This window comes from Hippocampus comes, unplaced genomic scaffold, assembly GCF_001891065.2.
Source record: "Hippocampus comes isolate QL1 unplaced genomic scaffold, H_comes_QL1_v1.1 scaffold261, whole genome shotgun sequence".
Lineage (NCBI taxonomy): Eukaryota > Metazoa > Chordata > Actinopteri > Syngnathiformes > Syngnathidae > Hippocampus > Hippocampus comes.
The window spans coordinates 5,078,036-5,100,909 of NW_017805824.1; the positions used below are offsets into that span (position 1 = coordinate 5,078,036).

General features: G+C 40.4%; 2 protein-coding genes across 6 annotated transcripts in view; both read left to right on the forward strand.

Moving 5' to 3' along the window:
- Positions 1–22,874, forward strand: part of itgb6 (integrin, beta 6) — a 33,514-nt gene continuing 10,640 nt past the window's right edge. Inside the window, exons 1-16 of one of the 4 annotated variants that reach the window (XR_002170210.1) lie at positions 7–195; positions 4,757–4,942; positions 6,466–6,545; positions 6,636–6,834; positions 6,909–7,155; positions 8,482–8,647; positions 8,736–8,897; positions 8,991–9,086; positions 9,420–9,509; positions 11,187–11,321; positions 11,905–12,325; positions 12,412–12,634; positions 14,336–14,430; positions 15,775–15,888; positions 17,524–17,690; positions 18,002–18,177. Coding sequence is in view for 3 of the 4 variants with exons in the window: in XM_019886630.1 (XP_019742189.1) it covers positions 4,888–4,942; positions 6,466–6,545; positions 6,636–6,834; positions 6,909–7,155; positions 8,482–8,647; positions 8,736–8,897; positions 8,991–9,086; positions 9,420–9,509; positions 11,187–11,321; positions 11,905–12,325; positions 12,412–12,634; positions 14,336–14,430; positions 15,775–15,888; positions 17,524–17,690; positions 18,002–18,100 (2,349 nt within the window). In the remaining variant the exon portion in view is untranslated. Of the gene's footprint in view, positions 196–2,584; positions 2,645–4,756; positions 4,943–6,465; positions 6,546–6,635; positions 6,835–6,908; positions 7,156–8,481; positions 8,648–8,735; positions 8,898–8,990; positions 9,087–9,419; positions 9,510–11,186; positions 11,322–11,904; positions 12,326–12,411; positions 12,635–13,637; positions 13,863–14,335; positions 14,431–15,774; positions 15,889–17,523; positions 17,691–18,001; positions 18,633–22,874 lie in introns of those variants that run through there. The other 3 variants (XM_019886630.1, XM_019886631.1, XM_019886632.1) reach the window with 3 other exon arrangements.
- Positions 19,035–22,874, forward strand: part of pla2r1 (phospholipase A2 receptor 1) — a 29,411-nt gene continuing 25,571 nt past the window's right edge. The window contains exons 1-4 of one of the 2 annotated variants that reach the window (XM_019886621.1): positions 19,035–19,314; positions 20,774–21,154; positions 21,238–21,411; positions 22,347–22,511. In XM_019886621.1, coding sequence (XP_019742180.1) covers positions 19,170–19,314; positions 20,774–21,154; positions 21,238–21,411; positions 22,347–22,511 — 865 coding nt within the window. In that variant the 5' untranslated portion in view covers positions 19,035–19,169. Of the gene's footprint in view, positions 19,315–20,773; positions 21,155–21,237; positions 21,412–22,346; positions 22,512–22,874 lie in introns of those variants that run through there. The other variant, XM_019886622.1, reaches the window with a different exon arrangement.

Genomic DNA, 22,874 nt, shown 5'->3' on the forward strand with positions numbered 1-22,874 from the left:
GCGGGGTCACACATGCTTCATAAAGGGCGCCGTTACAATGGCTTTTCTGTTTCTCTGAGCGCAGAGCTACGGCACAATAGGCCCAAATGAATGCGCCGGCCTGATGTGGTCTCACTTCTAGCCATTTTTCACCAGATGACAGCAAGGACAACGCAGCCGGATGGGGCAGCATGTTTTCAAAGGACGCCCCTGAAGGTGAGCACCCACATTGCAGGCATCTCCGTATGCTAGTAGTAGAAGTAGTTCCTGTTGTTGTTGTTGTTGAAAATATGATTTGTGAGAGAATGATTGATGGCATGTTTAATTTGAATGAGTGACCTTCTTTCAAAGTCAGGTGGTCATGTGAAAATTAGACAGCTTTAGTTCCAAGGCGTTTTCTGAACTAACAGTAAAGAAGTAGAAATGTGTCCTCACTGGACCAGACAATTCAGCACATTAGTGCAACAACTAGGAAACACTAGTAGAACTGGTTACTAGTGCCATTTTTTTCACCAATTACTGCCACTTTTAGGCTATTAATAAGGCCTTAAGCAATGGATTGCAGTTTCCAACGAGTACACAGATTTGCCTTATTTATAGTGTTCTACTAGTACCCCAAAGATGTCCTCGCACTGAGCACAAAGATCATCTTTATTTATCACAAATATAAAACTGCTGCACTAGTTACTATTAGGCCCAATTATGTGTCACACACTAGTCGCGTAAGTACAGGAACATTTGCCTCATATGTAGTTGTCCTACTAGTATGCAGAAATGTCATACAACAGTGAAAAAAAAACATTAAAAAGTAATAAGTCGGTCATTATACTAGTATGCCAAAGTTGTTTCATCAATTCATTGAATTGTCTTTACAGAGCGCAAGCAGGGACATTCTAGGGAAAAAAATTCAGCCTGGGAATAGTCGTGGATTATTGAAAAAGTCATCATTGACGGTGGTGAGGGTAATACGGCCGTCGTGCATTGAAAAGTTGTCGTTGACGGCCGTAATTCCCCAACTACACCGGCCGCTTGGGAAAATTAACATATTTTCCATCCTGGACTTGGACCTGGTTGAATTATTAGCGCAGCACAGTAGTTTCCTGATAAGGTTTAATTTCATATTAATGAATCCGTGCGCTAGTTAAACATTTTTTTCCACTACTGTTTCCGCGCTCATGACATTACAGTATAAACTTGTACTATAGTTCACATATGGCATGTCACGAGTAGTGCTTGTATCGTGAAGCTGTAAAGTAGTACTCAGTCTTGCATGTGCACATGAACAAAACAATTTCACACACTGACGTTTCAAAGGTGGCAAGGTGGAGCCAAAATAGAGCAAGATGACATTTCTGTACACTCGTAGGACAACTACATCTTACAGCTGTAATGAGGCAAAATTTTGCACTGGTTGAAATCTGCATAACACTAATGCTAAACGTTAAGCAAAAAGATGTTCACTATATGAATCTTATCACATCACTAATTGTACTAGTAGCACACAGTTGTTGCACAGTTTTGCCTAATGTAGTTGTCCTACTAGTGCGCATAAATGTTACTACCAGTGGTGAGAACAGAGAACCTATTAGGACATGGACCTTAATGGAAAGTCGCTTAAACATTTTGGGGGAAAAATATTACTAAAACACATTAATGCCACTAGTGTGCTCTAGTTATTCTACCAGGGCGCTGAATCATCTTACTAGTGAGGAGTTAACGACTATATGGACCTTAAACTGGATATCAACGACATCTAATCCGTTTGAGCATTCATGTGATATTCTTGATATTGAATCAATTCATGATATCAATTGTTCACACGCCTTTTATATCCTTGATACCCATGTACTAGTACACTTCTTATCCTCCCTGGGACAACTTTGGCATACTAATAGGACAATCACATGTTCCTAATGAGGCAAAACTCTGAATTTGTTGACAACTATGTGCTACTAGTTTGATCTAACGATGACTAGCATAGATAGCAGTAGCCAGCTAGTGCTCGGTTTTGCCTAGCTCAGACTGTAGTTATTCTACTAGTATGCTCTTTGAGGACAAAGACCAGTGAGAACAAAGTGTTCTACTAGTATATGGACCTTAAACTGCATATCAAGGATATGGAATAGATTCCCAAGCGGCTTTCCCTACTGAGTCGTACTGGTATGGTGGGCTGTGTGGTATGGGATCGGATTGTCGGGTGACAGATGGATGGGACTCCCCCAATGAGATTGACATGGGTGTGGTGCTGAATGCAGATTCCTCCGAGTAAAGAAAAGCGCTGATATTTGCCCCGCGGGTGTTTATGGTTCAACACCTCCTCATTGGTGGATCTGGTTTGTTTTCGAAGGAAGTTAAAAGTAAAGGCTGACAAATGGCTGGTGAGGCTATGATTCATATTCAGGTCGTTGGTGCTGTTAATGATTAATCGTTTGTTATGTGCCTAAGCAATAAGGAAAGAAAGGTGTTATTTACAAATGGTGCGGCCTGTCTACCTTTTGTCAAAGTTCATTGCTCCTACTACTGAGGAATAGTACTTCACATACTGTACACGACACTAGAATCACTTTAAATCTCTCATTTTCAAGTTCAAGTGAAGGCATTTTCATACATGTGCTCTTCTATTGGATGGAGTAAGACTGTTAAGATGTTCCTAATGTTGTGCCTGGTGAGTGTAACTTTGCACTTAATTGATGTGTTTGTGCATGCCTGCAAGTTACCATGACAGATTGTACCATTACAGTAAATATACTATAATAGACACGTAATGTTCAGGTGTGCCAGGGAAAATGATCACAATTTTCATTTTACTGATTTCTTGTCGATTAATGTAAGTTTGCTCTGCTTTCCATGCCAGTGATATATAGTGACAGGCAGAACAATTAAATGCCTTCCCACTAGATGGCAGAAGTTACATAACGCAAGCTTGTTGTCACCACCTTTTGTGACATTTTTTCTGAGGACAAATATGTGCCTCAAATTAAAATATATGCCTATCATTTGCAGTAGCATTCAATTTTGTAAACCCTGCCCTTGCTGATCGTAATAATAAACATCTCATAATTATTCTCTTTTTTCCAAGTGAAAGTGTTATTGCCCTTAATGATTATTAGCTCTAAAAAAAAGAAAAGAAAATACAATTTGGCTTTTACCTTGTCTTCCTATCTCCTTTTGAGATTTTCTAAAAAAATTAGAATGTATGTGTTCCTATATTTTGTATGCAATAAAAACAGTTTTTTCCTGTACATCATTAAGGGAAAATGTAACCATTTCAAAACTTGATTCGTATATTAGAACCGGTGCCTGGACCCAGTAAAATGCCAAGTGTCACACTGACTATTGCTGATGATACTTGACATAAAGGTGAGCTTTTGAACCAGTGTGTGAACAGCTGCATATATACTTCAATTACTTTCAGTATCACCGGCAGTGGCATTTATACCCTTCACAACCAGTAATCTTTATTCTCTTCATGTGGTCAAATAAATTTGTTCACATAATTGTTCAAATAAACACTGACTGTGATCTTGTTAGGCGTCCAGTTGTTTTTTTCAAATTTTAATCAAATACAATGTAAATAAATAAAGAGGTTGAGTGAAATGGTAAGCTATTTTCGATTGATACACTAATTAAAATTATACATCTTCATTAAAATGCTGTGAACTAAAGTGAGCCAGTTTGAGACATGAAACTGAAAAGGAGTCCTATTCCGGCCAGCTGTTGCAATAGGTGCAGCGACAAAGTATTGAGCAAAGGCTGTGAATACTTCCAAATGCACTGGAAAGCATTTTTTTTTAAAAATAAACTACAAAGTTTAAGTCTCCCTTTATTCTCAGCCAGACTATTGACCAGCACATGTTCAAAGCGAACCTGCAATGTTTTCTTGGTTCACTGTTTGAGAAGAGGCAAGCAAGTTGTGGCAGAAAAACGTGCGACTGTTTCACCATGACAATACACCTGCTAACAATGCCCTAAGCATCTGACAGTTCCTGGCTGAAGCAGCCTCCCTACTCACCAGACCTGGCTCCATGTTATTATTATTATTTTTTCCTGAAGCTCAACAGGGTCACGAAAGCGACCCATTTAGAAGATAGCCATTGCATTAGAATTGCAGGGTGGATTTTCTTCTTTTTGTTTATTTGTTTTTATTTTGGTTCTATATTATTTAGAAAAGCAAATAAATGCATTAGAAGCTAAAGAACACATCTCAACCAGAGGTGCCACTAATTATGGTGTGAAAACTCAACGTGCAGGAAGTCATTTTTTTAACTATTTTAAACTATTTTCGTAGTAGCAGAAAATCTGGACGAAAGATTTTGTCTTCACTTTTTACGAGTATTTACGAGAAAAAAAATTCACCATTACCTTCTTCACACAAATTTGATACATATTTGGTTGTCACTATTCCCCCTGACCTCATCCCAAAGTCTACCTCTTGTTTAAAAATATATACAATAAAAATGAAATGCAGCAAAAATTAAAAGTAAATAACTTGATGAGATGATAGCCTCCATGACTTTTTACCGTCCTAGTGACTTTCTGAAGTAACGTGGCCCGCGACCACAATGAGATCCCTTCTCTAATGCTGTGCGCATGATGGACTTTTTGACAGCGTGCAAGCTTCCTCCCCTTTTTCTAAAGCTTCCTCAATTAGCGTGCACAGCATGTAGATGTTGACGCGTTAGAAGTCTACGGAAGTCAATACAAAAGCAGCCCAGGTGAGGCCGGGAATCACCTCCTCTTCCTCCTCCTCTTGTCTTCCCCCCTCCTCTTTTGCCAGGTAAAAGTGCACGGCGGCGCGTCTCCTCCTCCGCACCACCTTAGTTGGAGAAGCGCACAGAACGAGGCTGCTGGACGCCTTTCACGCGTGTAAATATGATACAAGTTGAAGTCACGTCACGGACTTACTAAATGGGGCTTCTCCTACTGGGCCTGATTCTCCGCTGCTGGATCACCACCGTGGAGGGTGAGCACATACGTGTGTATTCTGTGTGTGTTGTGTAAACAAAAAGCGCATGTGTGATACGAGATAACGACTATCCTTTTGTTTGCTCCCTCGGTCGTATAGCCTGTTTTGTCATTTATTACACCTGGCCTTAGTAAAAGCAACGGTAGAAACGTCAGCGCCGTTTATCGCGGGGATACTTCGAGATGCTCCCGTGATAAGTGAACATCTGCAGTTTCGAGATCCCATCGAAAAAAATTTTTTTTTTATATTTTTATCCCTCTCACATACACCAAAAACACTCACTTTTTATATTAACAAAAACCCAATTTCATTTATTAAAACCAAGGTTATTAATTAATGTCAATAAAAATTAATGAAAAAATAAAATTGAAAAAAATATTCCATTAACAAAATAAAATAAACATGAAAATGCTTTTTTTTTGGTCACTCAATGTCATACATGAGCTATTGGGGTTCATTTTAAATTTATTTATTTTGGTGTTGTACATCCATAACTACTGAAGAACAAAGGCCATTTTTTTTCAGAAGAGGAATTTACTTTTACATGATGCTTAGTGACCTTTTTTATGTTGCACTCAACAAATACGACATGTAAAAAAATTACTTATAATTACAAAACTAATAAACTCTAAACTAAAACATTTTTTTCCTCCAAAAACCAATAAACTAAAAACGAATTAAAACAAAAATCAAAACAAAATACAAATCGCAAACTATTATAACACAATTAAAACACACTTTGTTTTTTAATATCCCTGAAGCATGTTTGTTTCAAGCTGTTTATTTTTCTCTCTCACTTGAAAGTTATTGCAAAACACAAAACAAAATAGAATTCCGCATTGTATATTTAAACCCCCAAACGTTCAATCCAAATTGTCTAAGTACACTAGCTTCATGGTAACAAACAGTATTATGTGAAATGACAAAGATGGATTCACGAAAATTAGCAAAGATGTTGTAGCATAAGCCTTCATACAAGTGCAACTTTAAACACACGCAGCAGCCACACATACAATCATAGCATACAAGAAGGTTGGACTGTAGTTCAAAGCCTTGATTGCTGTTCAGCATAGTGGTAGCGGTGTCTATTAGTCATTTCAGTGCAAGTAGTTACAAGCGAGGGGCTTGGATGATTCAGGTTGTTGAAGAGATTTATAGTGAGGATCCATCGACAGTTTGGTTGTTTGGTGTCAGTCAACCCTGGGTGGTTATTTTTTTGCCGGTTTTGTGCTGCTAACCTTGCAAGGCTAGAATAGCAGCTCGGGAGCCAGCTGTGATTCTGTAAAAACGTACCACAGCCATCCAAAATGACTGACCTTTTAAATGATTAAAAAATAAGACATCTTCAATCAGCACAAATAGCATAACACACCCGCACATGCACGCACAAACACAAACACGTCTACCAAAAAAAAAAGTTATCATTATATCTTATTCTTTATATTGTAAGAAATTGCCAAGGAGTAAATCATAAAGGTGAATATTTGATTCTGTATCTGTGATTTGTGTGTTTTTTGTAGGTTCATGTTCAGGTGATAGCGCTGCGACGTGTGATCTATGTCTCCAACTTGGTCCACATTGTGCCTGGTGTACACAGGAGGTAAGCAGCAGCATCCTCAACCTCAGAACACATTCTAAATCTGTGATTTTTTTTTTCACCATGACATGATGTACATTTTCTTCTTCTCAGAATTTCACCGACTGGTTGTCAGTCAGTGAAAGATGTGACACACCGGAGCACTTGTTGGAAAAAGGATGTGCTGAGAGCCTATTGGAGTTTCCCATTTCTAAGGGAGAAATCCTCCAGAATCAACCACTCGGGAAGAAGAGTGGCAACCTGAACCTCACACAGATCTCCCCACAGAAAATGGCACTCAAACTACGACCTGGTATGCCATTTTCATATTCAGAGACATCTCTTTTTAGGATCTCCATGAAGCACATTGGCTTTATTTTTGAACAGGCAGTCAGGTGACTTTCCAGGTGAAAATCCAACACACTGAAGACTACCCTGTGGACCTCTACTACCTGATGGACTTGTCAGCGTCCATGTTTGATGATCTCAACATGATCAAGGACCTTGGCTCTACCCTGTCCAAGGAGATGGCCAACCTTACCAGTAAATTTCGCATGGGCTTTGGTTCTTTTGTGGAGAAACCAGTTCTGCCCTTCATCAAGATTACAGAAGAGGAGCTCGCCAACCCTTGCAGGTATCACAGAGGCGGCCAATTCTCCTTCTACATCGCCACAATGTTAGTTAAATTGACTTCAATCTGATCTAGGGGACCTGGATGAGCTTAAAGTTGACTTCATATTCTTGAAAGAAGAGCAATAGCCATACCGCAAAAGTAGCGTTTGTAGTGGTTGTTCTAAGAATGCTTCTCAGAGCTTCTCTTTTAGAAAGCATTTCGCATGTACTTCAAGGTGGCAAAAGTCGGAGGCTCCTCAATGGCACTATTGGTAAACAAACCCTGACATGTCATTTGACCAAGGCAGAGCGTTTGAGGAAACGGAGTAAATGACTTAAATGGTTATTTGAGCTGTATTTTGAATGTGTGAAGTGTTAGTGAAAAAGAGGATGTTACGTAAGGTAAATTGTTTGGAAGTGAGATGGAACACATAGACGTGAGAGAAATTCAGACATAATGAATAAGAATGGACCGGCTAATTTACTTTTCTGTTCCTCTGATTAATGGCACATGTGCTCTTTTGATGGTGAAATGGCGAGGCACACTGTCGTTTACAATCATCCATTGTTTTGCTAAATATACATTGCTATAAGAAAATGCCTTCCACCGACTTGATGATGGAGGTTTGGCTCCTAGTCGGTCCCCTGAGAAGTTGCCACTACGCCAACTAGGCAGTCTTGCGAGAATCTCAGCACAGCTATTTACGACATCCACTCGATCCATCTTCTTCATCCACCGGTTCCGTTGGATGAATTTGGATTTTTTAAAGGAAAATGAAAAAAAAATGTGAACTTTCGGTGTATATCTGGCGGCACGAGCCCAATCACAAGTATTTGTCATTGTTTAATTTCAGGTCATAACAGGCGTCAATCACTTTTCTGCCTTTTTTAAAGGAAAATGAAAAAAAAATGTGAACCTTTCGGTGTATATCTGGCGGCACGAGCCCGATCACAAGTATTTGTCATTGTTTCATTTCAGGTCATAACAGGCGTCAATCACTTTTCTGCCACTTGAAAGTATTGTGGTACTTATTGGCACACATGCCAGAATTTGCAACTGTCTCAAAAAAAAAACAACAAACGGGACACGTTTTCAGATTGTTGATTTTTTTTTTTTTTTTTTGCAGATTGAAACCATCAGACTCCACACATGCCAGAATTTGCGACTGTCTCAAAAAAAAAACCAACAAACGGGAGACGTTTTCAGATTGGTGATTTTTTTTATTTTTTTTGCAGATTGAAACCATCAGACTGTGACATATTACTCAACATGTAATATGTACAAACTGAGCTGCATATCTGGAGAACATTTTTGAAATGTTTTGCGGTGCCTTTATTTTTGTTACAGGAGCGCAGACGCGACCTGCTTGCCGACGTTTGGCTACAAACACGTCTTGTCCCTGACGAGCAACACGGGCAAGTTCAACGAGATGGTCTCGATGCAGCACGTGTCTGCAAACATTGACGTTCCAGAGTGCGGCTTCGATGCCGTCATGCAGGCAGCTGTTTGCGGGGTAAGGGCGACATTTCAGCTCAGACAGAAGAAGAGTGAGGTATGAGATGACAAAAGTAAAAGCAAGAGCACCGTTGTTTTCCTGATAGGACAGAATAGGTTGGAGGAATGATTCCATGCGTTTGCTGGTGTTTGTCAGTGATGCTGACTCACACTTTGGGATGGACAGCAAAATGGCCGGCATTGTGATTCCCAACGATGGCCAGTGTCACCTCGACACCAACAATGAATACTCCATGTCCACAGAGCAGGTTCTGACCCCATTCGTTTTCATTTTGCTCACACCGAACTCTCCACGGCAACCAATTACCCCTTCTCTTCATGCTTTGTATTTTTGTCCTTAGGAGTATCCAACTCTGGGCCAGTTGATTGATAAAGTAGTGGAAAACAATATCTTACTGATATTCGCTGTGACGGAAAAGCAGAAGCTGAACTATGAAGTAAGGTCCTCAAAAGATTCACATTATCGTAGTACGGTGAATCACCATTTATTCTGTGGAATATATTCCCGGCATGCCCTAACAAAGGTTCGCTATCTTAAGCAATGCGAACGCAATAGAATGGCCTATTTGTAATTAGCTGCTGCTCTTCACATACTTGGAGCAGCAACACATACAAACAGCATGTGTAAAATGAAAACGATTGCTTTACATATCATGATACAGGAAGAACACAAAAGATGAATGACGATGTAGCGTCCCGGTTCACTGTACTAAAGATGCCAGCCTCGCTATTTGCATGAATGCATCTGCTGCTTTTTCCCACTGTCATAGAACTATGCAAATCTGATACCCGGTGCCACCGTAGGAGTCGTGGCCATGGATTCTCGCAACATCCTTGAACTGATTCTAACGGCATACAAAGTGAGTGTGAAGAAAAAGCTCATGGTTGGAAGAACTTTCCTAGGCGTTTTTCTTAAAATCCCTCTTTCATTCTTTCTCTTATTACGCTTCCTTACACCTCCCGGGAATTTGCGTCAGCATGTTCCACTGCAAGTCTTGTCTTGTCCAAGCTGTTTGATGTGTTTGTGTCTTACTCATTTTTTCTCGGCAACTTGTACTTCCTCGTTGTGCTTTTGTGCGTATCCAGCTCGCAATGGCAAACTTCCCATCATTCAGTGACAGTTCCGTGATTTGTGCACAATTCCAGTCTGTCTGCTAACCTAAGCGTGACCAAGAAGTGGAGACGTTCTTATTGTGGTGGTTAATGTATACACATAAATCTTGGCAAGCAGTTTGAGCTTTTATTCCATGTGCTTCGTATCCTGTTTAAGGTCCATGTACTGACAGGCTCTTCGTTCTCAAGGTGAGGACAATTCAATCCACTAGTAGAATAATTCGGGTGCACTCTTGTAGAATAACTATATATTTTTTTCTCCACCACTGAATGATATTTTTGCACATGAGTAGGATAACTTTGTTATACTAGTCAACTGCATGTTACCGCAAAAAGTTGACATTGGTGTGCTACAAGCACTACTAAAAAAATCTGAAGATTTTAACTTCTAAAATGTATTATGTTTACAAGGGAATGTGATGAGAATTTTATGTTAACACCCCAGAATGTTATACTAGAGCATAGTTTTGCGTCGCTAGTAACATGTAGTTCTACTAGTATGCCAAAGTTGTCCTCTTGTGACGAGTGTATGAATATCAAGGATACTGAATAAATGTTCAAATGGCTTTTTTTAAAGTTTCAAATTCCCATTGTCCTCACTATTAATGTTATTTTTTTCTCACTCCTGCCTTCCACTCTTTTATGAGATTTTGACACTATTAGGACATTTTTTGACATATTAGTAGTAAGACAATTAATTATATTTCCATGTTAGGCAAAACTACTTTTTTGTTGCTCGGGCATTTTGTTGTTAGGTTGAAGCAAAGGAGGCTACTAGTGTATGAACCATGCCTTCTAGTTGGGCCTGGTAGCGTTACTAGTCCAGCATAGTAGTTTACTAGTATGGATTACCTATAGTGGCATTTGTAGTGGAAAAAGCATTACTAGTTTGACACAGTTGTCCTGCGAGTTTGCTGTCATCATTCTACTACAGTGCTGAATTGTTTTACAAGGGAGGACAAAGATCCTACTAGTACACGGACCTTAAACTGGACGGTAAGGATATGGAGTAATTGCTTACATGGCTTTCCATTATAAATTGATTATATATAATCAATGTCGTCGCCTTTGTCTACCTAAGCAACTCAAAAACACTGCGGGCGTACAAATAACTCACAATTAGGCCGTTAAGCACCCAGACGGTGTGTCACAGTGTTCATTTGTCAAACTCGGCCTTTCCTTCTGCTCAGGTGAGGCATCAGTCTTTCCTCAGGTTATTTTTACAGCCCAGCACACCTGGCGTGGTGACTCATCCTTTAGAGGGAATAAAGACAGGAGGCTTTGCACATTACAGGTCACCGCAAAGTAGAATTGACCTTAAAATACCTGGAAAGTCCGCTGAATGATATGATGACAGATTTCCTTGTGGTGATTCTTCCGAGATATTTCTTTGAAAAAGATGTTGTGCTCATGCTGGTTTGCAGGAACTGCGATCAGAGATCGAACTGGAAGTCCTTGGAGACACCGAAGAGCTCCGAATGTCCTTCTCAGCTATTTGTCCAAATGGCACAGTCCTTCCGGGGCTCAAACATTGTTCTAATGTCAAACCTGGAGAGATGGTCAGTTGTGTTCACACTTAATGTATTTCTATCTCTCTCTCTCTCTCTCTCTCTCTCTCTCTCTCTGTCTGTCTGTCTGTCTGTCTGTCTGTCTGTCTGTCTGTCTTTCTGTCTGTCTGTCTGTCTGTCTGTCTTTCTGTCTGTCTGTCTGTCTTTCTGTCGATTTGTTTAGCCAGCTGCCTGTGTCTTTGTTTATATCTTATGTAATTTGGCCAGATTTCGACATTTTCACTGTCTGTCTGTTTGTCTCTATTCTTGTCATCCCTCCATTTTCTCTTCATCTCTGATCATCCTTGGATCCATTTTCTCTATCTCTCTGTCATTCTATCTGCCTATTGCAGGGGTGCCCGAGTCCGTTCCTCAAGAGCCCCAATCTGGCCTGTTTTAGATGTCTTCCTCCTCCAACACACCTGATTCAAAAGATCAGCTGATCATCGAGCTTTGCAGAAGTCTGATTGCAATCCTGATCATTTGAATCAAGTGATTTGAAGGAGGGAGACATCTAAAACGGGATGGATAAGTGCTCTCGGGGACAACCCTAGTCTACTGTAACTATCATCTCCTCCCCGCTCGTCTCTCTTAGGTGGTGTTCAATGTGTCTGTGGAGCTTCCAGGATGCCTGTCTGGAAGCCGACGCTTCTCCTTAAAGCCAGTGGGCCTCCAGGACACTTTGGAAATAGAATTGGAATCTCTGTGCTCCTGCGAGTGTGGGCGGCCTCCCGAAGCCGACAACAGCAGCCGGTGCACGGAGGGCCAGGGGACTTTCCGCTGTGGCGTGTGCGAGTGTCAGCCGGGTTTCTCGGGAGCGGAATGCGAATGCAATGAGGAAAGCGCATTGTTGAGCAACTGCGTGGCAAACAATGAGAGCGATATATGCAGCGGTCAGGGGCAATGCTACTGCGGAGAGTGCGTATGTGACATGTCCAGCTTTGGTCACATCTACGGGCCTTACTGCGAGTGTGACAACTACTCATGTGTTCGCTTCCGTGGCGAGCTCTGTGGAGGTGAGCAATTTCTGTCGAATCATTTTATGGGATTATTCATGTGGTTCTGTGGTGAGCCTTTTCACATTAGCATGTTTGTGTTTTAGGCCACGGGGTGTGTGACTGTGGGGAATGCCACTGCCAAAGTGGCTGGACAGGAGAGTACTGTAACTGCAGCAGCAGCAGTGATGCATGCCTTTCCGAAGAAGGAGTCCTGTGCAGCGGCAGGGGCAAGTGTGAGTGCGGCCACTGTGTCTGCTTGGTATCGGGAGCATCGGGGGACTTGTGTGAGAAGTGCCCCACATGTGGAGATGCCTGTTCCGTTGCAAGGTGAGAGAGAGAGAACATGCTGTGAGAGGTCAATTATTAGGATTTGATGTGTGGCTTTTTCTTTGCTGGCTGTGCCTTTGCAATTCGACATTGATAAACGTGGGCCTTTAAAAAAAAAAAAAAAAAAAAAAAAAAAATCTTCTTTTGTTTTGTTTTTCAGCCGTTTTGACATTTGACAGTAATAAAAAGAAAAGGCTATCGTGTCTTGACATTTGACAGCAATAAAAAAAACAAACAAACCTAAAAGTCATTCTTTCAACTTTAAATTGGATTACTTTTTTTTAAAGATACCCACAATTCACAACAATGAAATTATTTTAAACGCCATTATTTTATGCAGGTGCTGTTCTGGATCAAATTTGACCCTTGTTTAAACTCAAGTGGATTTTATATTTACCAGTGTGGGCTCTATTTTCATAGACAGGTGCATTTGCGCGCTGATAAAAACTGTCACATCTTCATTTTTATGCTAAAGCAAGTCTAGTTTACGGTGTTGGGGAATTTGCCAGACCGCTGTGTGCCTTTCTGGGCTTTTCTGTTACACGCCCCCGGCGCACCTGACAAGTTGGTGACAGAAAATAGACGAGACATTGGAGCAGCTAAAAGCAGAGTGTCACACATAGACACCCAGGGCAGTGTCCACGTGCCCATTTCACAGCGGCCAATTATCCATCATCCGCAAGTGGAGATCTTGCTGCAGTTCCTTATAAATGTACTTGTGCCTGCCGATCTCCTGGATGGACGTCAGCGAGTCCATAACGCCTCCTCCATTTAGACCTTGCGCCTCTCCTGTGTTCTATGTTCATTCCCACAACAGCGCAACCACCCATTTCCATCTACACGCATCTATGAAAATCCCAAAGGGAAATCAAACATAACTCATGCGGACAGTTAGACTGTAGTTTGCACAAGACTTGCGCTGGCCATGAAAATAGGGACTACAAAGTTCATTTCATATACTGTCTGTATATATTTTTGTACTACTAGTGATGATCTTCTTCAGGAAATTTGAAACAGTCCTGAGAACTGCCTGTGGTACCCCCACATTTTCACAGGTTGCCACTGAACATGCACCTGATGCTCTTTGGAAGGTCATGGAGAAATCTCGAAATAGAGCGAGAACCATAATTCCCATGGCTGTTATTTTTTCACATCTTAGGTTAAATCGGACTTCACATTATTTGATAGCGGATATTTTTTATTCAGAATAAGTGGTGTAAAAAACACATTCCCGTTGTTCTTGATTTAGGATTAATAATCCATTTATTATTTTCAGGCTGATCTGCTGTTCATAATTTAATACATTTTATCAGGATATTCTTGGCCCGAGTCAAAAGTGATCTAGTACATACTGAATGTGAATCCATGGGAAAAAAACAGCATGTAAGGGTTAAATGTGTTAGATGTTGTATCCTTATACCACACAATCAGTCTGATCTGTCTTCTGTCCTGAGTAGCATATCAGGTTTTAGTGTCCTTGTTCACATGTCATCATCACCATCACCCTGCAGGTGACATCAAAAGACAACTAATGTCTTCAACACGGCACTGAAGGATTTTCTTTCGCTATTGTAAAGTAGCTGTTGCCTCTGCTGCCATTTGATAGCTCAGTTAAAGGGGATACGGGTGGACTTTGGAAAACGGTATCTTCTACTTCCTTAGACAATTGGAATCTGTGATGGCCTTTGTATTTTATACCAGGACATGTGTGGAGTGCCATCTGCAAGCAAAAGAGAATGCCGAGTTGTGTGAGCTAAACTGCAGTCTCCCCAACATTTACATCAACACAACAGCAGGTACATGACTCAGAAATGATCGTTCTTGAACCACACCAGCATTACACCTCTTATTTTATATTATTTTATAATGGGACACAGTACAGACTTTTTGCCTGTGTGTAATCAAATAGATTGTTCTCTTGAGTGCCTGCTCATATGAAAAGCCATGTGAGCATTGATTTGATATCTTTGATATCCAGCCTAAAGAGTAAGTCAACACAAAAATGTTCTTTAAGGGAATATGTTCTAGTATTCTGATTAGTATTGCGTCTGTGGAATACGAGTTCAGCAGTCAAATCGACCCATTTATGTCCATCTTACGGGGCATCCACTTTTGCCACTTGCCGTCAACTGAAAATGACATCACAGTTGCTGAGGGCTCAGGAAACAACCAATAATGGCTCACCTTCAGAAAACAGGTTAGCCGTGATTGATCATGACCTGTGAGGTCATTTTCAGCCGACAGCAAGTGTTAAAATGGCCACCCTCTGAGATGGATATAAACGGGTGGATTTTGCTGCTTAACTCGGATTCCTCAAACGCACTATGAATCAGAATGCAGTCTTTAGACTCGTGAAGGAACATCGAACATACCTGTATTCTTGTAAAGATTTTTTGGGGGTTGATTTCCCCTTTAAAATCCTGTCCAATTCAACACAGTAGTAGAATGACTAAGGTGCACATGTAGAACAACTGTGTATTACTAGTTTTTTTTTCTGCTACAGTACTGTAATATATTTTTGCATAAAAGAACAATCTTGGCACTCCATTTTAGGGCGAAAACCTCAGGCACATTTTGAATGAACACTTAGGCCTACTATGACACTGTATTGTAATGTTAGTCAAGACGGTGTTACTTGTTACAAAGTATTTTTCTAGAGGGTACTTGGCATAAAAAGTTGAGGAACCACTGTTCTATTAGATCGTGAGCCATGTCCTTTCAGACAGTGTCTGACAATGGTGAACGTATTCTTTACCTTGTTAAACAGGCCTCGCTATTGTGGTGCATGTGAACAACCGATGGAGCGTGGCTTCCATTAAAGAATAGATTATTTTAAACACGCTATACTTGTGCAAGCTGAGAGCGAGATCTCATCATCAAAGAGGATTTTTCAAATGTGAAACACAATAACGCAGACCACACACACACACACACACACACACACACACACACACACACACACACACACACACACACACACACACACACACACACACAGATTGTCGTCTTTGAGACAGAAATCACAATGACAGCACAACAGAGTCGAGCATATCCTTTTACATTCTCGCCTCAGTATTGAGAGGGAAGATGATATACAATTCATTGGTGGGTTCATTATATATGTTCCAATTTCCTTTCAGAAGTAGACAAGAGCGCCTTTAAGCAATGCACGCTGATCTCTGAAAATGAGTGCTGGATCTCGTTTAGTGTGCTCGGAGGGGACACGATGACGGTCTACAATCCTCACATGTACGGTAAGATGGACAACAAAGTAAGCACAGTCGATGGATGGATGGATGAGTATAGATGGTTAACACTATAAACGATGTATTGTATTTATATTAATATGCATGATAGTGATTGTACTCATTGTGGCTGGTGGCCAGAATCTCATATTTTCAAATATGGTTAATTTCAGATTTTTTTTACCAAATGCCCCTACCTCATCTGTTAATTTTACACATTATTAATAAGTTTAAAGTGTTCAAAATAAATTGAGAACAAATCCATTAAAATTCCGCCTCTCCATCATTTCGTGGTAGCCGTGTGGCATTGTGCCGCCTCAAAATTGAAAGTCTGGATGTTTTTTTGACAATAATGAGTGACAATAGTTACATTACATACATTTGAGTAAGCCTGTTTTGTTAAAAAGAGGACCGCCTATAATGCTTCAAGTACAGAAGGAACTGTCACAAAGGCCACAAAGGTTTTTGGCGTGCAGATTCATTTCTGTCCATTGTATTTTTTTTTTGTTTGTTTTTTTACAAGCATTTGGGAAGATGGTGTAACCATTGTCATTTACTTGTGTGACGTATGACAGGGTTTTGTCCAATAATTTTAATCAATGACCGTATAAATGAATGAGTAGGTTTTTTTAACTTATTGAATTTGCCAGCTGGTGTTGTGCTGATGTTGGTCCACAATGCTAAGTGTAGTGTGTAGTAAATGATAGCAATATAAGAGTAATTATCGTACCAATTTGAAAATACACCTGTACATTTAAATGACTCACCCGCGAAACAAGAACGGCAGTCACACCTGCTTTTCTATTGATGGGCCTCCATACTTGCTTTCAGTCATAAGCACAGTATTCTGACTGAATTCATTTTATTGGATTTATTTAGGCGGCCCGGTTGTCGACTGGTTAGCGCGTTGGGCTCACGGTGCAGAGGTGCAGGGTTCCATTCCGGCTCCAGCTTTCCTGTGTGGAGTTTACATGTTCTCCCCGCGCCTGCGTGGGTTTTCTCCGGGTACTCCGGTTTCCTCCCACATTCCAAGAACATGCATGGCAGGCTGATTGAACACACTAAATTGTCCCTCGGTGTGAATGTGAGTGCGGATGGTTTTTCGTCTGTGTGTGCCCTGCGATTGGATGGCAACCGGTTTAGGGTGTCCCCCGCCTACTGCCCGAAGACAGCTGGGATAGGCTCCAGCACCCCCCGTGACCCTTGTGAGAATAAACAGATCAGAAAATGGATGGATGGATTCATTTAGGCAGAAGAAAAAAAATACATGCGCTCTCAAAGTGGAACCTGTTCGACGAAAACAGTGCACATGTGATTTTCAGATTTAAAGCCTGTGCAATATTTTCCAAAATGATTTCTATGGGATTTCACAAGTCTCAGGAAAACTTTATGCTTCGTGATTTACATCCAGCCTCAGATTTCAATGTGTCACACCTCGGTTGCACACACACACCCACAGTTACGCATGGTGGATGGAAGTCCTGACGGAAAAATGCGCGTACCTTGAAGGTGTGCAAGCCATGCATGTAAAAAAAAAAAAGAAAAACAAAAAGACTGACACACAAATGAAAGAATATGATGCTACCTGATTCGTGACCAATAAAAAAAAATGTCTACAATGTTAAATGGGATCATGTGTCCTAGGTTGTCCCCAACCTCCCAACATCCTCATGATCACCCTTGGCGTCTCACTTTCCATTGTGTGCATCGGACTGATCCTGCTGGCTGTTTGGAAAGTGCTGGTGTCAGTTCATGATGGGAAAGAGGTGGCCAGGTTTGAGGCTGAGATGGCAAAGGCAAAGTGGCAGTCGGTAAGATTCCGGAATGGATGTACCACTCATTTTGTATTTTCGCAACATTTTTTTTCCACTTTCAAGGATGCTATCTATAGTTTCTTCAGCATGTCAAGAAAAAGCAAGTACGTACTGTAATGCAAATGTAATATATATTTCCAACGACCGTTTCTGCAACCCTAACTGTCCGCAGCAGAATGATTTATCAAAATATAGAAAAGGAGTTTTGATAGTGTCAAAACAACAGAGATGCCCCACAATGGTGAATAATGCGCCGTGTTCATTTGACCCCAATATGAATGCCGCGTGTTTTTTGTGTTTCTACTTAGGGGACCAACCCACTGTTCAGGAGCTCTACATCTACATTTAAAAATGTTACCTATAAGAACAGAGAGCGGGAGAAGATGATTACAATGAATCACTACTGAGGATGAGCTGGAGGCAATGCCAACCAGCATCTGAGTGCACTTAGTCTTTGTTTGTGTGTTAACGTGTGTGTGTGTGTGTGGGGGGGGGGGGCGGGGGGGGCGTGCGCGCATGTGTTACAACAGGAAAGTGATTTCTCGACATTGTTTGTTTCTTTGTACTATTGCATGAAGCTCTGAATTGGTTCAGAGTTGTAAGACAGGTAACTGACATCTCTGTGAACAGATGTGACTCTGTGTCATACATTTGCTGCTGTTTAACTGCAGTTTGCCTGCAGGTGCAAATGCACACTGACTAACACACTGATCTCGACTGTCTGTTGCCAGAACCTACAAGCTTCAACATGGCAACACACAGCTGGGAGAGAACACTAAAATATTTGAGTGGTCGACTACTGAAAAAGCAACTGTTCTACTCGTTTTCATCCGATGAATGTAAATGTTAAGGTTATGGTTTTAAAATGTTTTTTCTTTTATTGTAAAGTAAGGCTGAGCCTTAAAATGTTCATAATAAAATGGAATGGTGTGGCACAAGTTTTATTCCATCTACTGTACATGACAGTCTCACAAAACACTCGTTTTTGTAAGCATTATAGCATTGTATATTATATATTCATATTTTCATGACTTGACAACACTGAAGAAATGACACTTTAATGTTAAGCAGTTAGTGCGCAGCTTGTGTGGCTGGCTTTCAATTTACTGTTCCCTCAAAATAACTCATAACACACAGCATGTGTCTAAACTGTTGGCAACAAAAGTGAGACCATCCCTCAGTGAAAATGTCCAAAATGTCTTTCTTTATTTTTCTCTCATGTTGTCAGTCTGTCTGTCTGTCTGTCTAACTATTTATCATAAATTCATCCATCAATGCATCCACTCATCTTCTTTGGTTTTCTCCGTCGGACGTGACGTTGCAGCCCACCACTAAAAACTAGTGAGTCCTCTGCTGAACTTTTAGTGCGAGTGAGTGGGGGAAAACGACGACGACCTCCGTACAACGAGTTCCTGACTTCCAGAACTGGCCTCTCGGAATGTTTAGCCATATTGGACCTTGCAAACCGCCGTCGAAATGTTCTCACGGATGTTCCGCTGCGTGGACGTGGTGACGGTTATATGTCTAACTTTATTGTTGGTGAAGATTTGTGCGTGTTCCGCCCAGGAGGAGGAGGACAACGGCGAGATTCTGGAGCAAGATGAGCTCGAGGAGTTTTACAGTAAGTTACATTCCTGGCCCTGGAAAACAAACAAACAAAACAAAAAAACCCCACCTTTGCAGCCATTAGTGTCGTAAATATGTAAATGTGGAGGATAAACTATGTGGCTGACTATAGTACGCAACGGGACGTCGAACGTGAGAAGTGATTGACATCTGATCTGAGGTGGCGAAGTACTCGCACGCTGTACTTGACTAGAAGTACAGATACCTGTGTAAGAATACTCTGGTAAAAGTCGAAGTAGTGATTCAAATCGTTTAAGTAAAAGTACCCAAAGTACTGTAATTTTATGTCATTAGTTCGAGAGATTATTTTTGACACACAAATTAATTTGAAAATACAGTAATCCCTTGTTTATCGCGGAGGTTACGTTCCAAAAAGTACGAGTGATAAGTGAAATCCGTGAAAAAGTGAACATTAATTTTTTTACAGTTATTATACAATACTTAACTATATATACAATGAAATCAAAGACCAAAACCTGTTTTCAGGCCCAATTACAAAAAAACAAACGTTTTCAACAACTAAAATAGTTTTTGGAAATACTGTACTGTCAACACGCAGCGCCGCCGACGCATTCTGATTTAAAGGGTTAAAAGCATTAAAAAAACTGCACTAAAAAAAAATTCGTGAAACAGCAAAGCCGCGGAAAGTGAACCGCGTTAGAGCGAGGGATCACTGTAGTGTAATTACTTTTAATATTTATTCATCAAATGTATATTACATTACAACTTTTCACATATATTTTCATGTATGTATTGTATAGCAAAAGTGCTCGCACGTACTTTGCTTGAGTGAACGACTAAACGTACAAAAAAGACTGGTAAAAGTAGATGTACTGTACTGATTTTACACGTTTACTTAAGTAAAAGTTAAAACGTAGTACTTAGTCAGTTCACAGAATGATATCTTAGTCACGTAAGTTATTTTTAAAGTACTTTAATAAATCTGTTTACTTGTATTGATGTATAATGTATTATTATATTAGAAATTTTCACATGTATATTAATTAGAGGGGGCAAAACACATACTACACACACTCTGACAGCATGTATAAAAAAAAATACCACAGCAAAATCACTGACTCATTTAGCAAAAGTAAAATAGGAAAATGCTTTATTTTAATTATTTCAAGATTAAGTGCTTTAGTTGAATAAGGTGAATTTATAATACTGGATTTTTGTATCATACATTTTTACTGTACACATTTTTGTAATTAGAGGTGGCAAAATAACTCGAGGCACTTGTGTAAACAATACCTTGGTTAAAGTAGAAATATTGACTTTCACTTCAGTAAAAATGTGATGTGCTTTTCTTGAATTACTTCAGATACATTTCTTCTTCATCTTCTTCTTATTATTACATAATGAAAATGATAAAATAAAGACTGAAATGTATTTCGGAACAAAAGTAAAACTTCTCTACACGCAAAATAGTTGATCAACCATCTTCTCTGTAGCAAAGGGTCTTTTTATCCTGGAGAGCAAGCTTCTTCAGCGCTGTGTGACAGTGGAACAATCCAACCTGGTGCTCCGGGACTGTAGTCGTCCCACCCGCCGCATGCTGTGGAAGTGGGTCTCCCACCATCGTCTCTTCAACGCCGGCACCAGTACGTGCCTGGGCCTCAACATGTCTGACCCCGCGCAGCCTCTCGGAACATTCCAGTGCGACATGGACCTTCCCGTACTGTGGTGGCGCTGCAGAGGAAATATGTTGTATGGGACATCCCGGTGGAAGGTGGCTGTTGCTGGGAATTTAGTAGTGGTTAAAAGAAATTCTTATTATGAGTGGAAAAGGTACAACACGCCAAGAGAGGGGCCCTGCTCGAATCCATATGAAGGTAAAACAAACAACAAAAAAATGTCCCAGTGAGCACAAATGAACCTTTTGTCACTTGGTTTATTGCATACTGTGTCTTTGCAGATATCCACACTTTGTTGGGAAATGCACATGGCATGCCCTGTGCGTTGCCCTTTAAATACAACAACAAATGGTACTCGGAGTGCACCACTGAGGGCCGTGAAGATCATCTTCCGTGGTGCTCGACCACCACTAGATATGATGAGGCTGAAAAATGGGGGTTTTGTCCAGTGCATGGTAAATGCTTACACCTGCATGAGAAGCCGTTTGAGCATTATTCTGTATTCTATCCTTGATATCCAGCTGAAGGTCCTTGTATTAAATTTCTCCTTCTTTTAGTACAACAATTTTGTTTTACTAATAATATATTTTTGACAACTGCCTTACAGTACACCATGATTTCTCTGCACACTAGTTGGACAACTTGTGCGTACTAGTTAAGTAGGACTACTATATCTTACCAGTGAGTCAAAATAGTGCATTCGTTGATATGTATGCAACCAGCATTGATACCAAAACACTAGGGGACCTATTTTGGTAGACTGGCACCCATGCGCTCAGCGTAAAAATGGGCGTAACATCATTTTGGTGTCGAATCAAGTCTAGCTTTGTGTGTTTGGGACCGCAACTGCCTACCTTAGTAGAGACCTGACGCGGAGGCATCGATGCACTTTTGCAGCGTGTTAAGCACAGAAACTATCCTGCATAAATGTACCATTTAAAAATACTTCTCCTGGCGCTCCAGATTCCCATTTTTTGCCAATGCCATGGTGAATTGTACATGAAACAAATGATAATAATAATAATAATAATAATAATAATAATAATGATAGTAATGGTAAAGATATATCGCAACAGCTCTGATCGCAAGCTGCAAGTGCAGACTGCTGACCACTAACAACTTCTAGTGATGTAGATCATGCACCATCAGAGATTCAAAGGTGACCTGCACCGTCGACATAGTGTATTTGTGTATTTTTGCTTCAATAGTAACATGTAGTTGTCTTACTGGTACCCCAAAGTTATATCACTAGTACATGGACTTTGAGCTGAATATCAAAGATTTTGAATAAATGCTCATATGGCTTTCCATAAACCCAAACAGTATTTTTAATATAAACTTTGGATAAGCGGTTTGAATAATGGCTTGATGGATGGACTTTCCATGCTAGATTACAGTTGTGAGCATTTCTGGGAGTCGAACCAGGAACTACGTGCATGCTACCAGTTCAACCTGTACACCATCCTCACCTGGAGTCAAGCGATGCTGACATGTCAGGCTCAGGGTGGAAACCTGCTTAGCATCACCAGTTTGGCAGAGCACAGGTACATCAGAGGTATGCAGCTGCTTAAAGATATTGACCGGAATCATCAAATATTATGCTATGTTTTGCATGTTCCATGGATGGGTCAGTCCAGAATTGAAAACGAACTATTTATTTGATAATCTTTTGTTATGTTTTCAAGAAATATAGGTAATAAACCAAAATCTAATTTGATTTATAAGCCATCATCTAATTTGAATAAACCACCTCAACCATCAATGGTACAGTTCCTATAAGGTATATTGAGAATTTGGCGCAACCCTGTTCCAGATAGCCAGACACCTGAAAAACATTTTTATTTATTCCAAAATTATCACTGAATAATTTCCAGTTCTAGAATGACCCAACTCCTCCTTCCATCTTTTCATTCATTTC